The sequence below is a fragment of the Apteryx rowi genome, unplaced genomic scaffold, assembly GCF_003343035.1.
Source record: "Apteryx rowi isolate R43461 unplaced genomic scaffold, aptRow1 scaffold_73, whole genome shotgun sequence".
Lineage (NCBI taxonomy): Eukaryota > Metazoa > Chordata > Aves > Apterygiformes > Apterygidae > Apteryx > Apteryx rowi.
The window spans coordinates 223,590-242,719 of record NW_020451016.1 but is presented as its reverse complement, the minus strand read 5'-3'; the positions used below and the strand labels follow the sequence as shown (position 1 = coordinate 242,719).

Here is a 19,130-nt window from a genome sequence, read left to right as displayed (position 1 = left end):
GGGGGGGGGGGGGGGGGGTTGGCTTTGTTAGAGAGTTGGAGGCTGTTCTGACCTAACCCAAAAGGTAATGGGAATTTCTTGGAGAATATGTACTGAAATTTTGGTCTGAAAAAGGAAGGGTATGCAGTAACAGAAATTTGTAAATACACACAGAAACATGTATCTCATCACTGATTATAATGCTTGTCTCGTAAGTTGATCTCAAAATATGGGTTGAAGATCTCAAAATATGCAACATAGATTTGTTGTAAGCTATAGAAGTTTGCTCTAAAGTCATATTAATGTAGAATTGGATACATTATTAGTATTTAGAAAATAGCTTAAGATATACTGAAAGTTGGAATGCTAAAACCCCCTCGTTATGGAGGGAGATGCCAGTAAAAGTTACTTTGTTTCAAAGGTTTCTGATACAAAATACTTTACTACAGAAAAATTCGGATTAATAATACAGATTCTTACAGTCCTTTGTTGTTTTGGACACTTAAAATCTGAAGTATTCCCATTTTTGAGCTATTTTAGTACTCTTAAGGATATTTAAATCTTCCTTCTAGCTAGTCAGCAGGATTGAACTGAGTGTTTTTTGTGCAGGAATCTAGTGCATTGTGTCTTCTTGTCCTTTAGACTTCTCTATTAGCAAACTGTGCTACTGCCTTCAGCAGCAAAAAGTAAATGTTCCCTCGAGAGCTTTCATAGCAGATTTTGATAAATATGTTTTCCAGACAATTTATATGGTGTCTTACTGATGACTCAATAGCCATAGGAAATATATGTTGTCAAGCTTTAACTTTTTTTCTTACTGTTATGTATCATTCTTCTCCCTATTAACCTTGGTAGATGCATCTTAAATATGAGAAGATCTTTGTGATATGCTTTAGCTTGATGACGCTATTGGTTTGGAAAGAAATTTTCCATCGTGATATATTGACCAGATTGATTTCTGTGAGAACCCAGGAGATTTGATGGACTGAGAGAAGGCAACTTAACTAGAAGTTGTGAAGAAAGATAAAAGTAATAATACATTATGTATATATTTCATATTACCRTGTAAGGCAAATTGTTCAGGGTGGAAAAATCATCAGAAAGAATATTTTTTCAAGAACAGCATGTTTGGAGGGTTTTTTTACAATTCAAAAGCTATAATTAGAAATTATGTAAGGATAAGACTAATTATGCAAATGAAATTCTTTAAGTAATGAATAGATATCTATTGTAATGTGCTGCTAAACAGACTAAAGGGAGATGACTAAACCCTTCATCTATAGCCTCCATTTTTTTAGGGGAATTGAGTTGATGATATGATAGGATCTACTACATTCCATATATAAATGCCATATTTATTACCCATTTATTACAGTGTTTCTTGACAAATTGTTTCATACAACATTTTTTTTCTAGGGCAGCTAAGAGTAAAATGTCAATGTCTTTGTGTATCTGGGGGGCCAGACTCTAATGCCTTATCCAGAGTCCACTTGAATTAGAGAGTTTTAGCTATCTTTATAGACTTCTGCATTAGGTCCTTACACTATAAACTGGGAGTGGAACATACCTTTCTGTATATTGTTCTGTTTATTATGATATCTAGAGCAGTGGGAACAGGATCGTGATAAATGAGCTAGAAATTCTGTAATAAAACAAGAATTATACTATTTTCTAGGCTGGAAAATAGTTTTCCAGATATGGCTGAAATTCTGTCTTAAGTAAAAGGAACATGGAAGCAATCACAGCCAAAGCAGTGTAAACTAAATGTTAAAAGTACAGCTTTGTTTAAATTAATCAGTAGTTGAATTTGGCGTAACACTGTCTCCACCCTATCCAGGAGTATAATTCCAGTGTAAATTTCAAGACCTTTTTATTTCTTCAAAGAACCATGAATTTTAAGAAAGTTTTGTCCATGCCTTTCACACAGTATTAACTAAGGATCTTGGCCTGCAGAACCTATGTCTTAGCTCCTTGTTTTTCAGAAATGTTAAGACAAAATTTTTCAAGAGATGCAAAACATTAAGGTTTGGATCCCCACTAACCTGCCGATTGCAATAAAAATCTTCTAAAAATTATTTTTAATTAAGTCTCAACCCTAATATCAAAAGCACAAAAAACAAAATTGGTTGCTGTCTCTCTTGCTCCGTGTCTCGCTTGCTTGCTCATTCCAGCTCTTGCTTGGTCTCTCTCTCTCGCTTGCTCCATCTTTCACTCGCTCRCTCTGTCTCTCCCTCTCACTTGCTCTGTCCCTCTCCCTCTGCACCTCCTGTCTGCCAAATGAAAGAGGATTGTTTGCATGGTGAAATGTAAGGTTATAAGTTGAATTTTGGGCTGGGGTGCAGATCCAAAGAGCCAAAATTTTCCACCCGGTGTTTGTGTTTTTATCCTAATACATTATTGTTGCAATCTCCTAAGGGCTAATCATATTTCATCTGTTTGGCATGTACACCTCTTTAGTTCCCCAAAGAAATACAGATTTATTTGGGTGCAAATAAAGGACAAATTTATATGAAATGACATTAACAAATGTTAATTATTTCTTCTAAACTGTGTGGACGCTGTAACTTTTGGACCTCTTGAAACTGTTTCCAGTGCTTCTGAACTGCTCAAGTATAATAGGAACTTTGGCTTAGTTTTTAGTATTGATTCCCTGTTTTAATTATTAGGCTAATGTTAGCAATTCTAATTGCTATTAATGTATTTAATATCAAATTTTCTCAAAATTAACTTAATTTTTTAAAGGAAGTACAGTGTGACTTTTGTAAGGCATGTTCTTGATTTCAGATTCCTATCAAGCAAAACATTGTGATCTTGATGAACCTAAATTCTTTATGTATATTCTTTGAAAAGTGCGTAAAAGTATTTTCACTGCCTGGGAGTTGTCTTTAGTTTAAATGGATGTTACTGCTACGACCTATTTTCATGAAGAGTTCACAGAAAAGTTCAGAGCAAGGGGATGAAATACTTTGATTGGCAGAGAAGATGAGATGTTTGTAATTTAAATCAAATTTAAAATTAAGACATACTTCAAATAATATGTCAGACTAGTGTTAGTGAGTTTGAAGTCTAATGACAGCTGCTGTCATTATTAGTTAAATATTTATTGCCACGGGCACAATGGCTATGATGACACTTAAGAACATGCAGAAACAAAGAACTCTCAAGTATTTAAAGGGAGTGACTGTAAACTTAGTTAAGCACAGGAATGTGATTTGGGCATAATGCATTTACCAAGTACAGAGGCATCTGTACAAATTGAATCCAGCATTACATGTTGTTACTACAAGAGTCTTTAGATTTTAGAAAACTCAGGTCTTCATGCATATTTTCTAAATATATTTCAGAGTTTCATATTTATTACATTAACATATAATCATATTCAAATATGAAATATATTTCAGATTAATTTCTCCATTACTGCTGTACCTTTAAAATATTTCACTCAATCTTTACAATATTGAAAAGTGTGAACTGAAAAAATTACGTCTTTTTTTAATAGATTAAAATAATCTTTTGCAGACAGTGAGCTTTAGATTTATGAGGTTATGAAAGTGGTTTTGGGCATTGGTTGATATTTATTTCTGTAAAGGTGAGGAAAAGGAAAGAAGTTAAAGGAAGATGTATGGGTACATACGCATACACATGTTAGCAGTGTCATGAAAGAGTGATATATCAGTGTATTGTATAACATTTACAAGTCTTTTTTCTTACTATTTGAAAAATGTCATAACTTTGTAAATCTTGTAGTTATGCAATGGAGTTATAAAGCAATTAGGAATTGAGAGGTGTTAAGAGAACAAGAAAACTGAATTACAAATAGTATATTTTGAAATGAGTTCAATGTATTGGGAAATGTGTGTAACGTAAAAATTAGGCTCAGATCATGAGCATTATGATCAATACTTGGATAGGAAATGTCAAAGAAAAATTSAAGTGCTCTATGAATTACTGGTTATTCTGTAAGTGACATTTTTCATTCTTAATAATGAATCAGTATGTTGTCATATCATTAAGAAGCCTTTTTCTGGAGGAAGGAATTCCTTGTGCATAAAAATTTGAACTGTAATTCTGTTGTCTTGAGATGATTAAACACTCATAGCTACTTTCACTAGCAGTAACTGTGCTACTGTGTTTTAGGGTGGGGTTAGATAATACATTCTGCTTATTCAGTTTTCACTGTAATTTCAATTTGCCAAGTTAATTTTCACATTCTGTTCTGAATTACAGCTAGTGTTGCTGAGCTTGTTTAAATCACTTCAACAGCTAACCTAATATCAAGAATATAATTTAATTTCTTAAAATGATGGAACATTCTGGCATAAAAATTTCTRTAAAAATTATATATTAAAAACAAGGTTTAACATTGTAATTTTGCGATACTAAGCAGTTAGTGGTTAAGACATAGTAAATTAAACTTGACAGTGGCTCCTACAACTGTCTGCTACACAGTGGCAGGTAACAAAAACACAGAATAATTTAGTTTGAAAGAGAGCTCTGTAGGTCATCTAGTGCAGTCTGCTCAAAGCAGGGCTACCTTCAAAGGTAGACCAGGTTGCTCAGGACCYTGTTGTTTTGAAAATTTCCAAAGACATCTGGGCAAGCCATTGCAATGTTTAATCACTCTTACTGTGAAATTTTTGTCCTTACGTTTTGCTGAAATTTCCCCTGCTGCAGCTGTGACTCTTGGCCTTCTGCAGTGACCCTCGGAGAAGTCTGATTGTTTCTCTGTCTTTTCTATAGCCCTTCTTTAGATAGTTGAAGATTGCCATTAGAACTCCCCTTGGCTGCCTTCTTTCTGGGCTGAATGAACCCAACTCTCTCAATCTCTCCTTACACATCGTGATCCTACATTTTATTCCCAGCTCTGAAAGTGAATGAAATGCAGTTGAATACATAGATCTTTCACATTCATTCTTTCTATTGTACTTTGTGATGAACTTAGTGCTACCAGTGTTTGCTGCTCCACTGAATATAGCTGAAGTATCCACTCTGTGAGGGAATTTTGCTTTGGAGGTTCCTGGTTTGCAAGTGTCAATAGATTGGTTACTGCTGAGCTTCTCAATTCAGGTAGGATTGTGGTGGCTTAAGGATGTTCAGCAGCATCAATGTACAGGCTGTTTCAGGTTGCAAGAGTAATTATAAGGGACACAGCAATACTCAAAGGAGCAAGAGTCTACAGTGTTCCAAAATGGCATAAGTATATTCATTGCCACATAGTGCCTGCTCTCCATGCACGTAAGGGCCTCATTGACAGCTTGTTCAGTCAAGCCTGGTGACATACCATCAGGCTCAGTATTCTTGGCCATGCAGATTCCCGGGGGACATAATCCCATTGTGCCTGAAGCTTCCTTGCAGGCCTCCACTATMGAATACAGAGAAGCTTGATCTTTGGAGCAAGTCTCCATCCAGCCTTAAGAGATATTAGAGGATGTAACCTTAAAGGGTGGGCAGAATTTTTCTGAACCATATTTTGTGGCCAAGGTGGCTATAGTCTTTCTGAATTAATCTTTAGGCATCTAATTGTTCTTTCTGTCCTATGCCAAGCAATTTCTAACTTTCACCTTATGTCATCTTCCGTTGTAATTCAGCTGCTGCTTCTTTTCCAAGTACCACTCTGCTCAGGAAGAAACCAAACTACATACAGTTAGTGTGGATACCTAAACTGAAAAATATCCTTTTGCAGTTCCCCCAACCAGCTTGTAACACTTGCTTATTTGGGAAATAGCATATAAAATATGTCCAATAACTGTATAAATAAATATCAAGTCAAATCATGACCATGAGTTAGATTAGATATACCAATGTATATTAGAGTGCGCTTCTCCAAGGCTGAAGCACATTCTGCAGCTTCTTTGAAAACATACCAATTTCAAAAATTTGCAAATGACAGCTAATTTATGTTTTTACTTACTCGTGTTGCTTAGCTGAGGTCTCGACCTGTTTTCTAGTGTTAGTTGAAGAGTTTTTCAACCAGTAGTTAAATTAGACTTCTTGCCCTGACCTCTTGTTTACAACATAATTGTTTTTTAGTTATCGGAAATGGAATTCATGGAAAAGTCATAAGAAGATGTAATTCAAGATGTGCTGTTCATATGAATTCTGAGATGCATCTTCATCATGAGACTATAGTCTAATACCACTCGGAACCTGTATTGATGTCTGAGACCAAGAGGTAGTCAGGCTATTCTGTATGCTGAGTGGATAGGATGTCCTCCGTAGTCAACCAAAATAATCTCTTTACGACAAATGGAAATTACTAACATAAAAAACAATGTACATAAGAAGAATGTCTTCATAAACTGTTATTTTTTTGTGAAGTAACAACAAGTAACCTTTCTGTGTGGATAACTGATTGGTACTTGAGCATGCCTTTCTAGGGGAAAATTTATTTCAAGCTCTTCTGTGTGATCCTGTGCAACTGTTCAGATGCCCCCCATCTAAAATGGGTGGAGTAAAACATTTCTATATAAATAATAAAGCAATTATAATGAACACTTCCCAAATGCTTAATAATGACTGTGAAACACATAATGTTAATGCCATTTAGTGAAGCCTCCCTGTGTTTTGCAATCTAGCATTGTTACTTTTAGCTATGGAAAGTAGGAACTGACACTGTTGGTCCTTCTTTATTCTACCTGGTAATTTAGTTTTATATATGCTGTGTAAAAGGCTATTTGGAGCCTGAGAGTCTACTCAGTGTAATTAGCATTAGCAAAGCCTCTTGATGCTAGAACCTGGTCTGTGACAATGGGAATGTTTACAGTTTTAGCAGCAAATGTCTAACAAGTTCATATCATGTGCATGTGCCAGTCAGTTTTCACAGCATCCATAGAATACCTTCCTGGCAACTGTAAGTGCGTATGTGTGCTGTGTCGAAAGTAAAGATGAGAGAGAGTTTGAAAAATTCTGCTAGAAACAGCAAGTGCTCTGGAGAGGGGAGCAGGAAAATGAGGCTGCATCTATGTTAGCGAGTAGTGCAGCACAATAGAAATGGATCTGTGGAACAAAACAGTCAGTGCAAAGGACCTTACGTCCAAACTATACACCTTTTAAGAGGTTTTGCTCTGGGATAGCTCTAGTCTGTGCAGTAGACTTAATGAAGTGCTTTAGGTATGCCTCTGGAGCACATCGTTCATGTAGTTTCATCCAAAGGAAATCAGTTTGCATAATCTGAAACTGCCAGATGAGCCAAAATGCATTAAGTCAGAGCCATAGGGTGCTCAAGTAAAAGCTGCATTCTTTGTTTGAACTAGAACAGTAATCTAGATGCACCCTTATGGAGGAAGACAGAAGCTTTACAATATTGTAAATGCCTCAAAATGGAATTCACTTATTTGCTGAGAACTAACCTTGGTTACAAAATCATCCCTATTAGATTAACAGATTTATAAATTTACATTCTCAGTCACTGTAAATTAATGTAACTGTACTGAATTAAATAAAGTTAGCTAGTGTACATTCATTAAAGATCTGATCTGTGGGCTTCAGAAAACAGTGTGAGGTTCCCTAGGTTGACAGTCACTGAAGATATTTAATTGGGAAACTAAACCTCAGTTAAATGAGTTGTTTTTCACATTAATTGCCAATATCAGTGTCAATGGGAAGATGACTTATATTTTGTCCTGGAACTTCTGCAGATTGCCATAAAAAGCACAGCCATTTACATTTCTGTGGTTTTGAGGGAGATGTATGTATTAACATAATCAACTCATGCTTTATATTTCATAATAGAATAGCCTCATGATGATAAAGATTTGTGAATTGAAACCTCTTTTTCAAAAGAAGTCATGCATCTAACATGTAAGCCAATTGTAGTAATAGCAGTATAAGACTTATATTTTCAAAATTATATGTGTAGACAAATTCCATTAATGGCAGTTACAAAGTTAAGGATCAAATTTTTAACTGTGTTAATCAAGTAATATGATTTTAGTGATCTTAGAATACTGAATAATTTTTAGAGGTTTTCAGCCCCTAAGTTTTTGAATATATTCCATTCAGATAGAGTTGTTACTAGTAAAAAGAGTTTATTGACACAGGTTTGGTCTGTAGTTAGATAGTTCCTGAATATATTTAGACATGCAATGTATTGCAATCTTTCTTAGAGATTTAATTGCAAATGCGTTTTGTGCAGAGGCACTACATCATTTAGAGGTCATTTTCTAGTGTTTGGAAAAAGAAGAAAAGCAAGAGTTGAAGTGAACTAAAAACGTAATTTTTATGATGTAGTGTCAGATATGCAGCTCAAACACTGTTCAAAAGGATCAAGTTTAATTTTCCTGAAGCAGAAGAAATGAGAAGCATTTCATTTTTGTAGGTGAGAAGTGAAATGTTCCTCTCTGCTCATTGATAGAGGCATGCTAAGGTGAATTTTAATTATGACTAAATTGTGGTATTACTCTTTCATACCCTGAACATCTGTTCCCTTCAGGAATGATGATTTATGCAGGCTATCACGGYAGACAGCTTGCTACAGCTTATGTCACGGTTAGTAGGAAGCTGGTGGTAGCATTTCAGAAAATACCAGCATCTAAGTGGAGACAAGCCAGTGTGTGTTATTAAGGTAATAGGGAAAGGGGAGCATGATGTGTCCGTTTTTAATTTTGAAGCCAAATATTGACTTTATTTTTTTTCTTCTTTCCTTCAGACCATCTGTCATTAATGAAGAAAGTAACTTGGGCAGTGAATGGCCTGGTTCTTTGTGAGGGTGTCAAGCAAAGAAAATCAAGACTGTCATTTCCAACTGCATGAAGAAAATTATAGAGAAGACCTCAGTCAGAATTTTAGTGTTTAAGAACTGCACAGGGTAGGATGGCTATGACATTGTTGCATCACAGAATCAAATTGAAAAGGTAATCTTTGTTTATTAGTATGTCTGAATGAATGTCTCTCAAATACCTTCTTTGCTACTATTTTATTGTTTTTGTATAACTGCAGATTATCTTTAAAAAACAGCAAAACTACACTTAAATTACAGAGTCTTGGGATTCAGCAGAACTGGGGTTAAACATGTGTTCAGGTTAGATAAGGAGAATTTTACCTCAGAGCTCGCTTCTCCCCTGAGAGCTGTCCTGCTTCTCATCCTCTTTAATCTGCTTGTTTTTGCCCAGTGGCCACCTTGCCTCTGATTATGCCTATTTCTTCTTCTAGTTTTGTCTGTGCTGTCTAGAAGTACATATTATCTGAGGATTTATTACCAAGGAACAGTACTTCTAAGATTACCTGAGACATGCACTCTATAGTTGAAAGTAATTTAAATTTTGATTGGGTTAGGCATTTAACTATAAATATTAGATAGCTAAAATATTTGTCTTAAAAGAAATGATACTGTAACCATATAATAGCATATTTCTAAAGTTAGGCTATATGCAGTGATCYTTTTTCCTACATAAAAGCATTTAAATGTCTTCTTGGCAATTCATTAGGTTCTAGAATAGTTACTACACTCTCTTTGTAAGTAATTGCGTAATTCTATAAGGGTATATATATTTGTCCTGAAACAAATATGGCATATATACATTATATCACCTAATTTCTGTTATTACTCTGTGGAATATGTGAAATAAGTTTCTAAAAATATATTCTAAAATTTCATACCTACTTCTGATTCACCGCACAATTTGCAGTGCTTTCACTGTGTATAACGAATTTTGAATGCCTGAAGCATTAGCATTCCACTCTGAATTGTGAATTCCAGCAGTTTTTTTTTAAAGTTTGTAGGCCAATTGTGGTCTTCATACACTGAAATAATTTACAAGAGAGCTATATTGGGCTCAGTTAAAGAAAGATCAGTCATATGTCTGCCTTATAATATTGACTGTGATAATAAATATCATCTCCTATTTTGTAACATGTAACTGGTTTTTATGACTCTCAGCATTGGTGTGAACATTCAAGAAATTGAATGCAACCATGAATAATAACACTTAAACGATGAACATTCTAAGAACTTACCTGCTAACTTGAACTTTCAGGATACCAAGCCAGTGAGGATAATCAAAATACACAGATCAAACTTGTGTGTGTATTGAAGCAAAAAGGTTCAGCAATGGTTTTTGAAGAACACGCAAAATAAGTAGCTTGATAAAAGTATTAAGCATTTTTTTTTCTCTCCATGGGAATGTCTTGACATTAATTATCAAACTGTTATCCATGAGGCCTTACAGATTATGTGGACTACTTGCAAAGAATCTCCAAAAGTGACTGAGTCTATAGTTTTGAATACATTTCAAGACAGTGTATTCCAGCACTGTTGTCAGAAGAAGCAGTCCTGGCCTCCACCATTTGTGTCTAGTCTTCATAGTCCTTTTGCAGCTTCCTTGACAGCACAGGAGGTTTGTTCCATCATTCAGTGAAAGTCATAGGGAAGTTGACGCRGGTCGGAATTAAACCAATTAAAATTGTCAATTTTATTCTGGAATAACTTCTGGAATCTGGTTCACTGCCCAATCACATAAATGCTTTTGCCAGCACAAGAAAAAAGTGGCATGGAGGTGGAAAGAAACACCTGAGTCTGAAAGAGAAAAACTTGGAAACATTCTAGCTTGTACTTACTGCTTGTTAGAGGGCAAGGAGAACTAAAGCCAAAGGAATAGTTGTATGCTTATGTGCAATTCATGTTTGGATTTTATACAAATCCACTGAAAGAAGGATGTTTCAAGATCCACAAATTTGAAATAGATTGAAAGTCAATGTCTCAGGTATTCAATGCAACAGTAAGCATAAAATTAATATTTGAAAATGTTTGAGATGTTATTTGGTGCTGTCTAGTGATTTAAACAGCAAACATTTCTTGCTTATAAGTTGACATCAAAAAAAACTGCAGTACTGTGTCGGACTGGAATTTTGATCTGTCCCCCAATCCTGTCTTCAAGTGGATCTCTAAAGGAGAGTGGAGGAATAAAGGAAACTTATGCATATAGTGATAATTTTTTTAGCATACTCTCCTCATCTGGGACAACCCAGGTCATGGTGCAGTCAAATCACAGAGCATCTCAGAAGCAGAGTGTACTCCTTTTCCTTGAATACAGATATTTTTTATTATTTGGATGGGACATGGTTCCTTCCCTTTGCAGCTTCATTCACTTAGCATGATTAAAAATATGATCAATTTTTTTTTCTGTGTATAATAAACAAATACTTAGCAGATTGTTGCTACTGTGTGTGGGGGGGGGAAAAAAAAAAAAAGGCATGTTTGCTCCTCTGCAGTCAGTAACTATTTCTTTTCAAACTTCTACCTGTTAATGAAAAGTGGACCAGCTATACAAAGAGTGATCTCGATTCACCCAAACGTTTGCTCTATCTTGGCAGGAAGGTCTGAAACTCAAGGAACTAGAATGCTTGATTTTTTTTTTTTTTGTTTTGAAACCCTGACAACAGTGATAATACCCTCACTTCAGATATGGTAGATCTGTATCACTGAAAGAATGAGGAAAAAATGACAAAATGAACAATTGCTGGCTCTGTTTCCATTCTCAAAAAGCCTGACTTGCCAGATTGCACAGTCTTCACAGTCTTGCTCACATCTTCATTTAGTCACTGTATAGGCTTCCAATGGATGAACTGCACACCTACCATACAGCAACCAATATACTGATGGAATATGGCAAATAGGGTTCATAATTAAAGTGATGTATTTGTTTCATGCTGAAAATGCCTATTATTATGCAATTAAAACTAGAAAGAGTAGTAAGTATACTTAGAAAATTGGAAAGAAGAGATGACAAATACTGACAAATTCCAATTTTTTTTTTTAAGGCAGAGAAATCTGAGACTAGATTTTGATATGATGTCGYGAAAGGAGTGATGCACTTCACTTGTAGGAGGGAAGCAGCACTACGTTTATTGCAGTAAGACAGCGACTTAACAAAGTTCAATCGTAAATAAGAATGATTTAACGAGGTTCGATTGGCAAGGTTCACTCAGTTATTTACTGCATGAAGGACAGGGTCAGATGCATGTGCAACAGAGACCCTCCCGTTGAGTCACGAGGTTCAGACTGGACCCCCTTGCTGTCCAAACTCCTTCTGAGAGGAGCCTGGGTGCGGCTGGATCCAGTCCTCGTCCCAGACTTGGTCAACATTTCATATCTAAAGGAGTGTGTGCGAAGGAAACCCTCCCCTTGAGTCACGAGTTTCAGACTGGACCCCCTTGCTTTCTAAACTCCTTTGGAGAGGAGCCTAGGTGCGGCTGGATCCAGTCCTAGTCCCAGACTTGGTCAACGGTTTATGTCTAAGGGATTATGTGCACAATTAGTCAGAGATATAATTTAGCAAAGTTTCACGAAGTTCGCAGAAGTTCAGCATGCTATTAATCGCTTACTGAGGCTCTGTCGCGGGTAAGGAATCTCTCAACCTCGAGGAGTAACCTTGAGAGGCATCCCTGCTCAAGGGGAGGTTCTGCAGTGCAGCCTGCTGCCGTGCAGGAGAGCTCAAGGGGCTCTGGGCTGCCCCCTGTTTATGGGGGGGAGATGATTGACTCATAGTCATATTTGCATACTAGACAGGCCTTAGTTGGTGCATGCTCAACTAGCCCCTGCCTGTGTGCTGTTTACAGGGAGGTCGGGTTGAGGGGGAGAGAGCACATCAGTGGGGGGGGGAAAGGAGCACACCGTCATATACGGGAGACCCAAATATAGGTCCACACTCTCTTTGGTTCTGATTAGACTTGAACGTGGTTCTCCCAAATCCATGCAAGACGAATATCACAAGTTAAGCAACTGCCTAGAAAGCTAAGGAGTTGTTTGTTGTAATGAGTCAGAAACAACAATTCTTGGAAGACTTTGACTCCAGTGTAAGCAACTGTAATACATGTTTGCATGTTTTCCTGTCTTCTATTCTCCATTGCCTGAAAATGTGTTCTGAGTTAGATTAGAACTTGGTCCAGAAATCTGGCAAAAGCAGGGAGGGAATATATTGTAACTATCAATCATAAGTGGTATACAACACCTTCAGAAGAGTTCATGTTTGTGCATGTTAGAACATTGTGCATGTTAGAGCATTGAAGCTACTGTAATTGCAACTGAAAGTGAAAAAGAAGAAAAAGCAAGGAAACACAGAACTTTACTGATGGTGCATTTTCTTTGTCTTACTTCAAATTGTGTTTCTCCAGAGAGGTAGCATCTGCCCTAAGTTTGGTGTGGCATGTCTCAGTTGTGTGATACTGTTGGGGTAAGAGATGTATTACTTACATTTGAACATGTTTTATTGTAGTTGGGATTTTTATAATTGGRCACATTCCTCTTAAAATTTATCAGACTGATAAAATTTTTCTTCCTTGATACTTCAGCTCTGTTTTCTGTATGAGTACCTTGAAAAAGACAGCTTACGATCTTCACCTGTCTGACCTAAAATAGGCATGATGGGTGAATAATAACTTTAGTATTTTCCTCTTGCTTTTTCTTTTCAACAGTTCCATGAACAATGAATTTCTTTTGGTCAGAGTATTGCCATTTCTGTCATCAAAAAAGTAACTTGTGTGCTATCTGTCTTAGACTTTATTCCAGAGAATGACAGGTAATTTCACTAGCATCATTTCAGTGACAATTTCTACTTCAGTCACACAACTCCTATAGGGATGACTCTCCTCTTTCATAAAATTTACATTCACTGAATAGTATTGCACAATATAAAAACAACGATTGTACATATCCTCAAGTATTGTRGTTGCTGTACAAATTGGACAAAGATGAGCTGAATATTCAATAATGCATTCTTTTGAAGTATATATAACAAACAAATAGTATGTAAAAGAATGCTAACAAAAAAATCTGTATTTTAAAATCAGTTTACTGACCTATATAACTTTATGTTATTCAATCTGAAAACCTGGTTCATCATGAAATCTTAATAGTGAGAGGATTCTCTATAAAACAATAGCTGTGATGAATGATTAGGAAAAATCAGAACAATGCAAGTATGGAGAATAAGCATAATTTAGAATTTGACCTTGGACGCAAGAAATAGCTCGAGATATCGCCTGTTGTGATGGTATACAACAAGCCAAAAGAAATTTACGACTGGGTTTGGGGTTTGGCCTTCTAAAAGTTTCTGAAGCAGAGTTTCTATCTTTGTTAGCAGAGTAGCTGAAGATCAAATGTTACTTTAAAAACTTTGTATATTTAGTGGGAATCAGAGATGAAATTTAACAATTGTTACACTTCTGGAGTTTAGCATGTACTTTTATTCAAAGCACTCAGTTATAAAGGTATAGCAAGGATAATCAAGCCCCCATTTCTCTTCTGCTGCAGCCAGTATTACTGGCACTAGTAGGCCATACCCTTTCCACTGCTCAGGAGTCTTTTGCTCAAGTCACTGGGTAACTTTTAAGAAGTTGCTAGTTGTTTTATATTTCTGCCATGACCTGTGGTCTATGAATACACTTTCAAAAATTTAATACACAGTAATTGTCTTTTTGTGTAGTTAAACTAATTAGAAATTAATAACAACATTTGCTTTCTCTGTTTGTCTTAGTTTGTCTATAAGGCCTTTGAAGTAGAACTTCTGTCCTACCTGTGTGTGCAGCATCTTATAAGAAATTGATCGATTTTGCACAAGAATCTTAATTTTTATTTCATACTTTTTCAGTTTGTAAAAAACACATGATAATTTAATGTTTTGTTCTACTTGTAATTACCTATTTTCTTCAAAGATAACTTGGAATTATTTGCTTTATTGTATTGATAAATTTGCAGATACAGAATGCAGTTTTTGCCAATGGGTGTAGTCATTAGTGGAAATCCAAGGACTGATAGCTTTACACTGTGCATTTTATGTGGGGTGTAGACTTTACTACAGGGACATTTGTTCTCTAAGTGGTTAATATTTAATTCATAGATATTTAGAGAATATTTGTACTATAATTTTTTCATTTTTCTTTATTTGTTAAAGAACTAGGTTTTAATTATTTGCAGTAACACCTTTTTTTTCTAAAATTTTTAGATGATTCCATGCTGAGGATGAATCTTATTTCACCAGCAAGATACACAATGAATGTGGAGAAAGATTGATGATATCGTAAGTGGTAAGTAACATTTGTACGACAGGCATTCTGTTTACTAAATCAAGAACTTAGAACTGAAAAACAAATCTGGAATTTATTTTCTTTTTCCTTAGCGTAGGTTGGTGCCTGTAAACTGAATTAAAAATTGCAAATATTCAGGAAATAAATTTATGAATAAATCTATCGGTGTTGCATAATTCTAGCATTTTGATATTTGCATAATTTTTTTCCTTTTAGTAAGTGATTGCACATGTGTTTTCTACTGTAGATCCTTTTCTAGTCTTAGGGCTTTTTCTTACAGKTTCAGTGGGGTAGCACATGCATTGTTTCTCTTTTACCCTTATATTTGGTCTGGAAATAAGACACCGCTCCAACTTTGCTGTCTAAGAAGGCTAAGAGTTATTCCTTTGTGCTTCCTGTTAGAGTTGTTTTCTAACGAATAGCTATATCTTTGTAGTACAAATTTAATTAGGCAATTAAGTATATATCTCTGTGAGATTTTTTTCTTATCCCTGAATATCTTCCTTTGTTACTCAGACTGAAGATTTTTACTACCAKTTTTTAAAGTATGTAAGTTCAAGAGCTTAAAACTTGAGAGGTCCTGTGTTTATAAATGATCCTCCTATGGTGGGGGAAGTATCAGAGAAAAAAGTAGCATTTGTAAATCATTAAAAAGAGACTTAAATATTTTCAGTTGTGTGCCTGAACAAATGTCTACCTAAGTAGTCTGTTTACTCCTCTTCTATTCCTAACCAGTCTGGGAGAAGCAAATCAGATTTCATCCTATTTAGGAGCAGAACTTTCTTTTTTTTTTTTTTTGATTCGCCTCACAAGCCAGATGTCAGTCCCTGGCCACCTCTTAGGAAGAAAGAAGGCTCTCTTTATTTCTGAGCATTCTCTCTTTACTTCAAAATTTACAGCTACTTTCTGATCAAAGATACAAAAAAAGGATTCTTGATTATTAAAAAAAAATTAAAAAAATAAGGCACAGTAATGCTATAGAGAGTGCTCATGAAAATAGTTGTAATAAGATGAGCATGATAGCCTCAGCTAAATGTTCCCCAATACTGTCCGATGAGAAATTGGACGTATGCCATGTTGTGTACACCGTGGGAACAAGAACCCACGGGTATGTTCAGAATCTTCCTATTCCACGTGACTATGCTGTTTATCTCTTTTGTGGTACTTCAGTTTTTGGTACTGTTTACATTGGTGGCACATAGCATAATGAGATATGCATTAAGCCTCATTTTCTGTAATCACGGACTATGCAATCACACTTACAGCACTGGTAGTATTCATATAAGCATAAGTAACTTCTTAGATATCTGCTTCAAAATTACTGTTTACATATAACTCAGTCAAAATGAAATCCTCAACTCTGCCTTCATTGCRAAGTCCTGCATGGTGACAAAAATGTCTTTGCCAATTACATGACCTGTCTAGGAACGAACTCAGATATTTCTTTTCCACATTTCATCCTAACATTTATCTTCAGATTCATCTTAAAGTTTTTATCCTTAGATGTGGAATTGAGTGGAGGCACCATGTTTGGTAGATCGAGGAAAGGTAAACTTGCATTAGTCGCGCAGCTAGAGATGTCCTTTTATTCTAAACATAGCTAGGATATTAATTATGAATTTAGAGGCAGATCTCTGTGGAACTTGCATAGTTGGATACATTTCCCATAGAGTTTAAAAAAAAAAAATTGTTTCTATGCCTATGATCAAGTATTGTGTGCTCCATAGTATTTTTCTCCTGTTAAGTCTCTATTGCCAGTTCATAAGGGGATATATGGAATGATTGTTCCGACTAGTAAGAAGTGGCATCAGCAGATGCCAAGCATGAAACCATGGGCTCAGTCATCAGTTCCACTCAGCTGTGTGAAGTTACTGTAAAATGCCATGAAGAAGCCACAACTGAGTTTCCCTTAACTTATTTGACATACAGAGTGTAGCCCTTTACACATACCTTATTCATACCTTGTTCTGTGTAGAAGTCTCAGTATGAGCAGGGGAAAAAAAAAGATGTTTAACCTGGTCTGGCAAAGATGTAACTGCTGACACCATGGGCTGGAGCCAACAGAGCACTGAAATGGTTTTAAGTTCCATTTTAAGGCATCTTTGTCTGACTCAGTAAACTACAGTGCAAGAAAAAAAGATTTGAGATAATTTTTTTCCTCCTAGTCCTCTCCTGCAGTATGTATATCTGCAACCTTTTGTTCTTAAATTATAATATGTGTAATAATATGTGAAGTTATGTGTCATGAAGTCTGAATGTATCCTTTTCTATGTAGTATTTTTTTAAACCTGTGGTCCATTAGAAGTAAGCCTTTTGGCCTGAATGAAGTAAAGATCTACTGGGTCGTAGTTATGGAAGTTAATCCTCATTTTCTCAAGGAACTCTCTCTTCTACATAAATTATATGCTTATTAAATTAGGCAATATATATTGTTTCTTCTCTTCTTATCATAAGTCTTAAAGAACTTAGGAACATCAGAAAAACTGCTGGAAGAGGCTGGAAAAATAGGCAGACAGGAATCCCATGAAGTTCAGCAAAGGGAAATGCAGAGTCCTGTACATGGGGAGGAATAACCCCATGCACCAATATAGACTGGAGGGCCAACCCAGTTGGAAGCAGCTTTGCAGAAAAGAGTCTGGAGGTCTTAGTGGACAAGTTGACCATGAGCCGGCAACAGGCCCTTGCAGCAAAGAAGGCCAACAGCCTTCTGGCCTGCATTAAGAAGAGCGTAGCCAGCAGGTTGAGAGAGGTGATCCTTCRCCTCTGCTCAGCACTAGTGCGACCACATCTGGAGTGCTGTGTGCAGTGCTGGGCTCCCGAGGGCAAGAAGGATATGGACATACTGGAGTGAGTCCAGTGAAGAGCCGCTAAGATGATTAAGAGATTGGAGCATCTCTTAGGAGAAGCAGAGAGCTGGGACTGTTTAGCCTGGAAAAGAGAAAGCTCAGGGAGGATCTTATCAACATTTATAAATACCTGATGGGGCAAAGTAAAGAAGACATAGACAGACTCTTCTCAGTGGTGCCCAGTGACAAAACAAGAAGCAATAGGCACAAACTGAAGCACAGGAAATTCCACTGAAACATAAGAAAAAACTTTTCCACTGTGAGGGTGGTTGAACACTGGAACAGGTTGCCCAGAGAAGTTGTGGAGTCTCCATCCTTGGACACATTCAGAATGAAAGTGTAAAAAACCCTGGGCACAAGCTGACCCTTCTTGAGCCAGGGGGGTTGGACCTGTCAATCTCCAGAGGTCCCTTACAACCTCAACTATTCTGTGGTTCTGTGATCTTACCAGGTGGACTGGAGTAACACATCAGAACCAAATTCATTCCTGGGCTTGCTAAATCTCTTCCAAATGGTGGCACAGCTCCTTGCAGAAGTGTGGGAAAGCCTCCCAACAATGACCACAAGCAAACAAAGAACATCATGAGTCTGCCTAGTTTAAAAAATAAACAAACAAACAAACTTGATTAAATGTTTAAATGTAAAAACTTGAAATCAGTAAACTTTTTCTAGTGCTAGCATTAAGATGTTTCTTAGGAGGAGAAAAGAGGGGAAAAAAGAAACAGCTTTTAAAATATATCCTGAAAAATGGCAGGTTCTTCATTCATAATGGCTTGCTGTATTCCTCCAATTCTTCATGGTTTGAAATCTCAAAAAAAATTTAAAAAATTCTTGCACATCYACTAGTTTGCTATAGACTTGTACTATACTTACACTCATCAGAATAAGTCTTAAACAAAACATACTAAAAATCTTTCATGACCTAGGCTGGATAAAATTGGACTAAACTGCTGCATCTTTTTGTGTACACATAGATATATATGTGCAGTACCCTCCTTTCCATTTCCCTTCCATTTAACGATATGATTTTGATTCTTTACTTTTAAATGAAGAATAATAATGGTTATAACAAAATTTATATATTACTCTGTATTTCACTTATGTCTTAAATTGATCTAAATTTTGTCTTTGAACTTCTCAATAGCAGATGGAAAAGCTGATTAAAAGTTTACTATGACTAGAGTGATTCATTCATTCCAAGTCCAGACATGAGTCACACATAATCAAACAGCTTTTATCTGTTGTTTTAGAATGATGGAACAAGTGAGTATGTTTTATTTTGAA

The 19,130-nt window shown here is 36.1% G+C and overlaps 1 protein-coding gene across 1 annotated transcript in view; it reads left to right on the top strand.

Moving 5' to 3' along the window:
• Positions 1 to 17,851, top strand: part of DCDC1 (doublecortin domain containing 1) — a 41,125-nt gene extending 23,274 nt beyond the window's left edge. The window contains 6 exon segments of the mRNA XM_026087746.1: positions 8,627 to 8,701; positions 8,704 to 8,831; positions 13,472 to 13,493; positions 14,919 to 14,973; positions 14,975 to 15,000; positions 17,592 to 17,851. Coding sequence (XP_025943531.1) covers positions 8,627 to 8,701; positions 8,704 to 8,831; positions 13,472 to 13,493; positions 14,919 to 14,973; positions 14,975 to 15,000; positions 17,592 to 17,851 — 566 coding nt within the window.
• Positions 17,852 to 19,130: the final 1,279 nt, after the last annotated feature.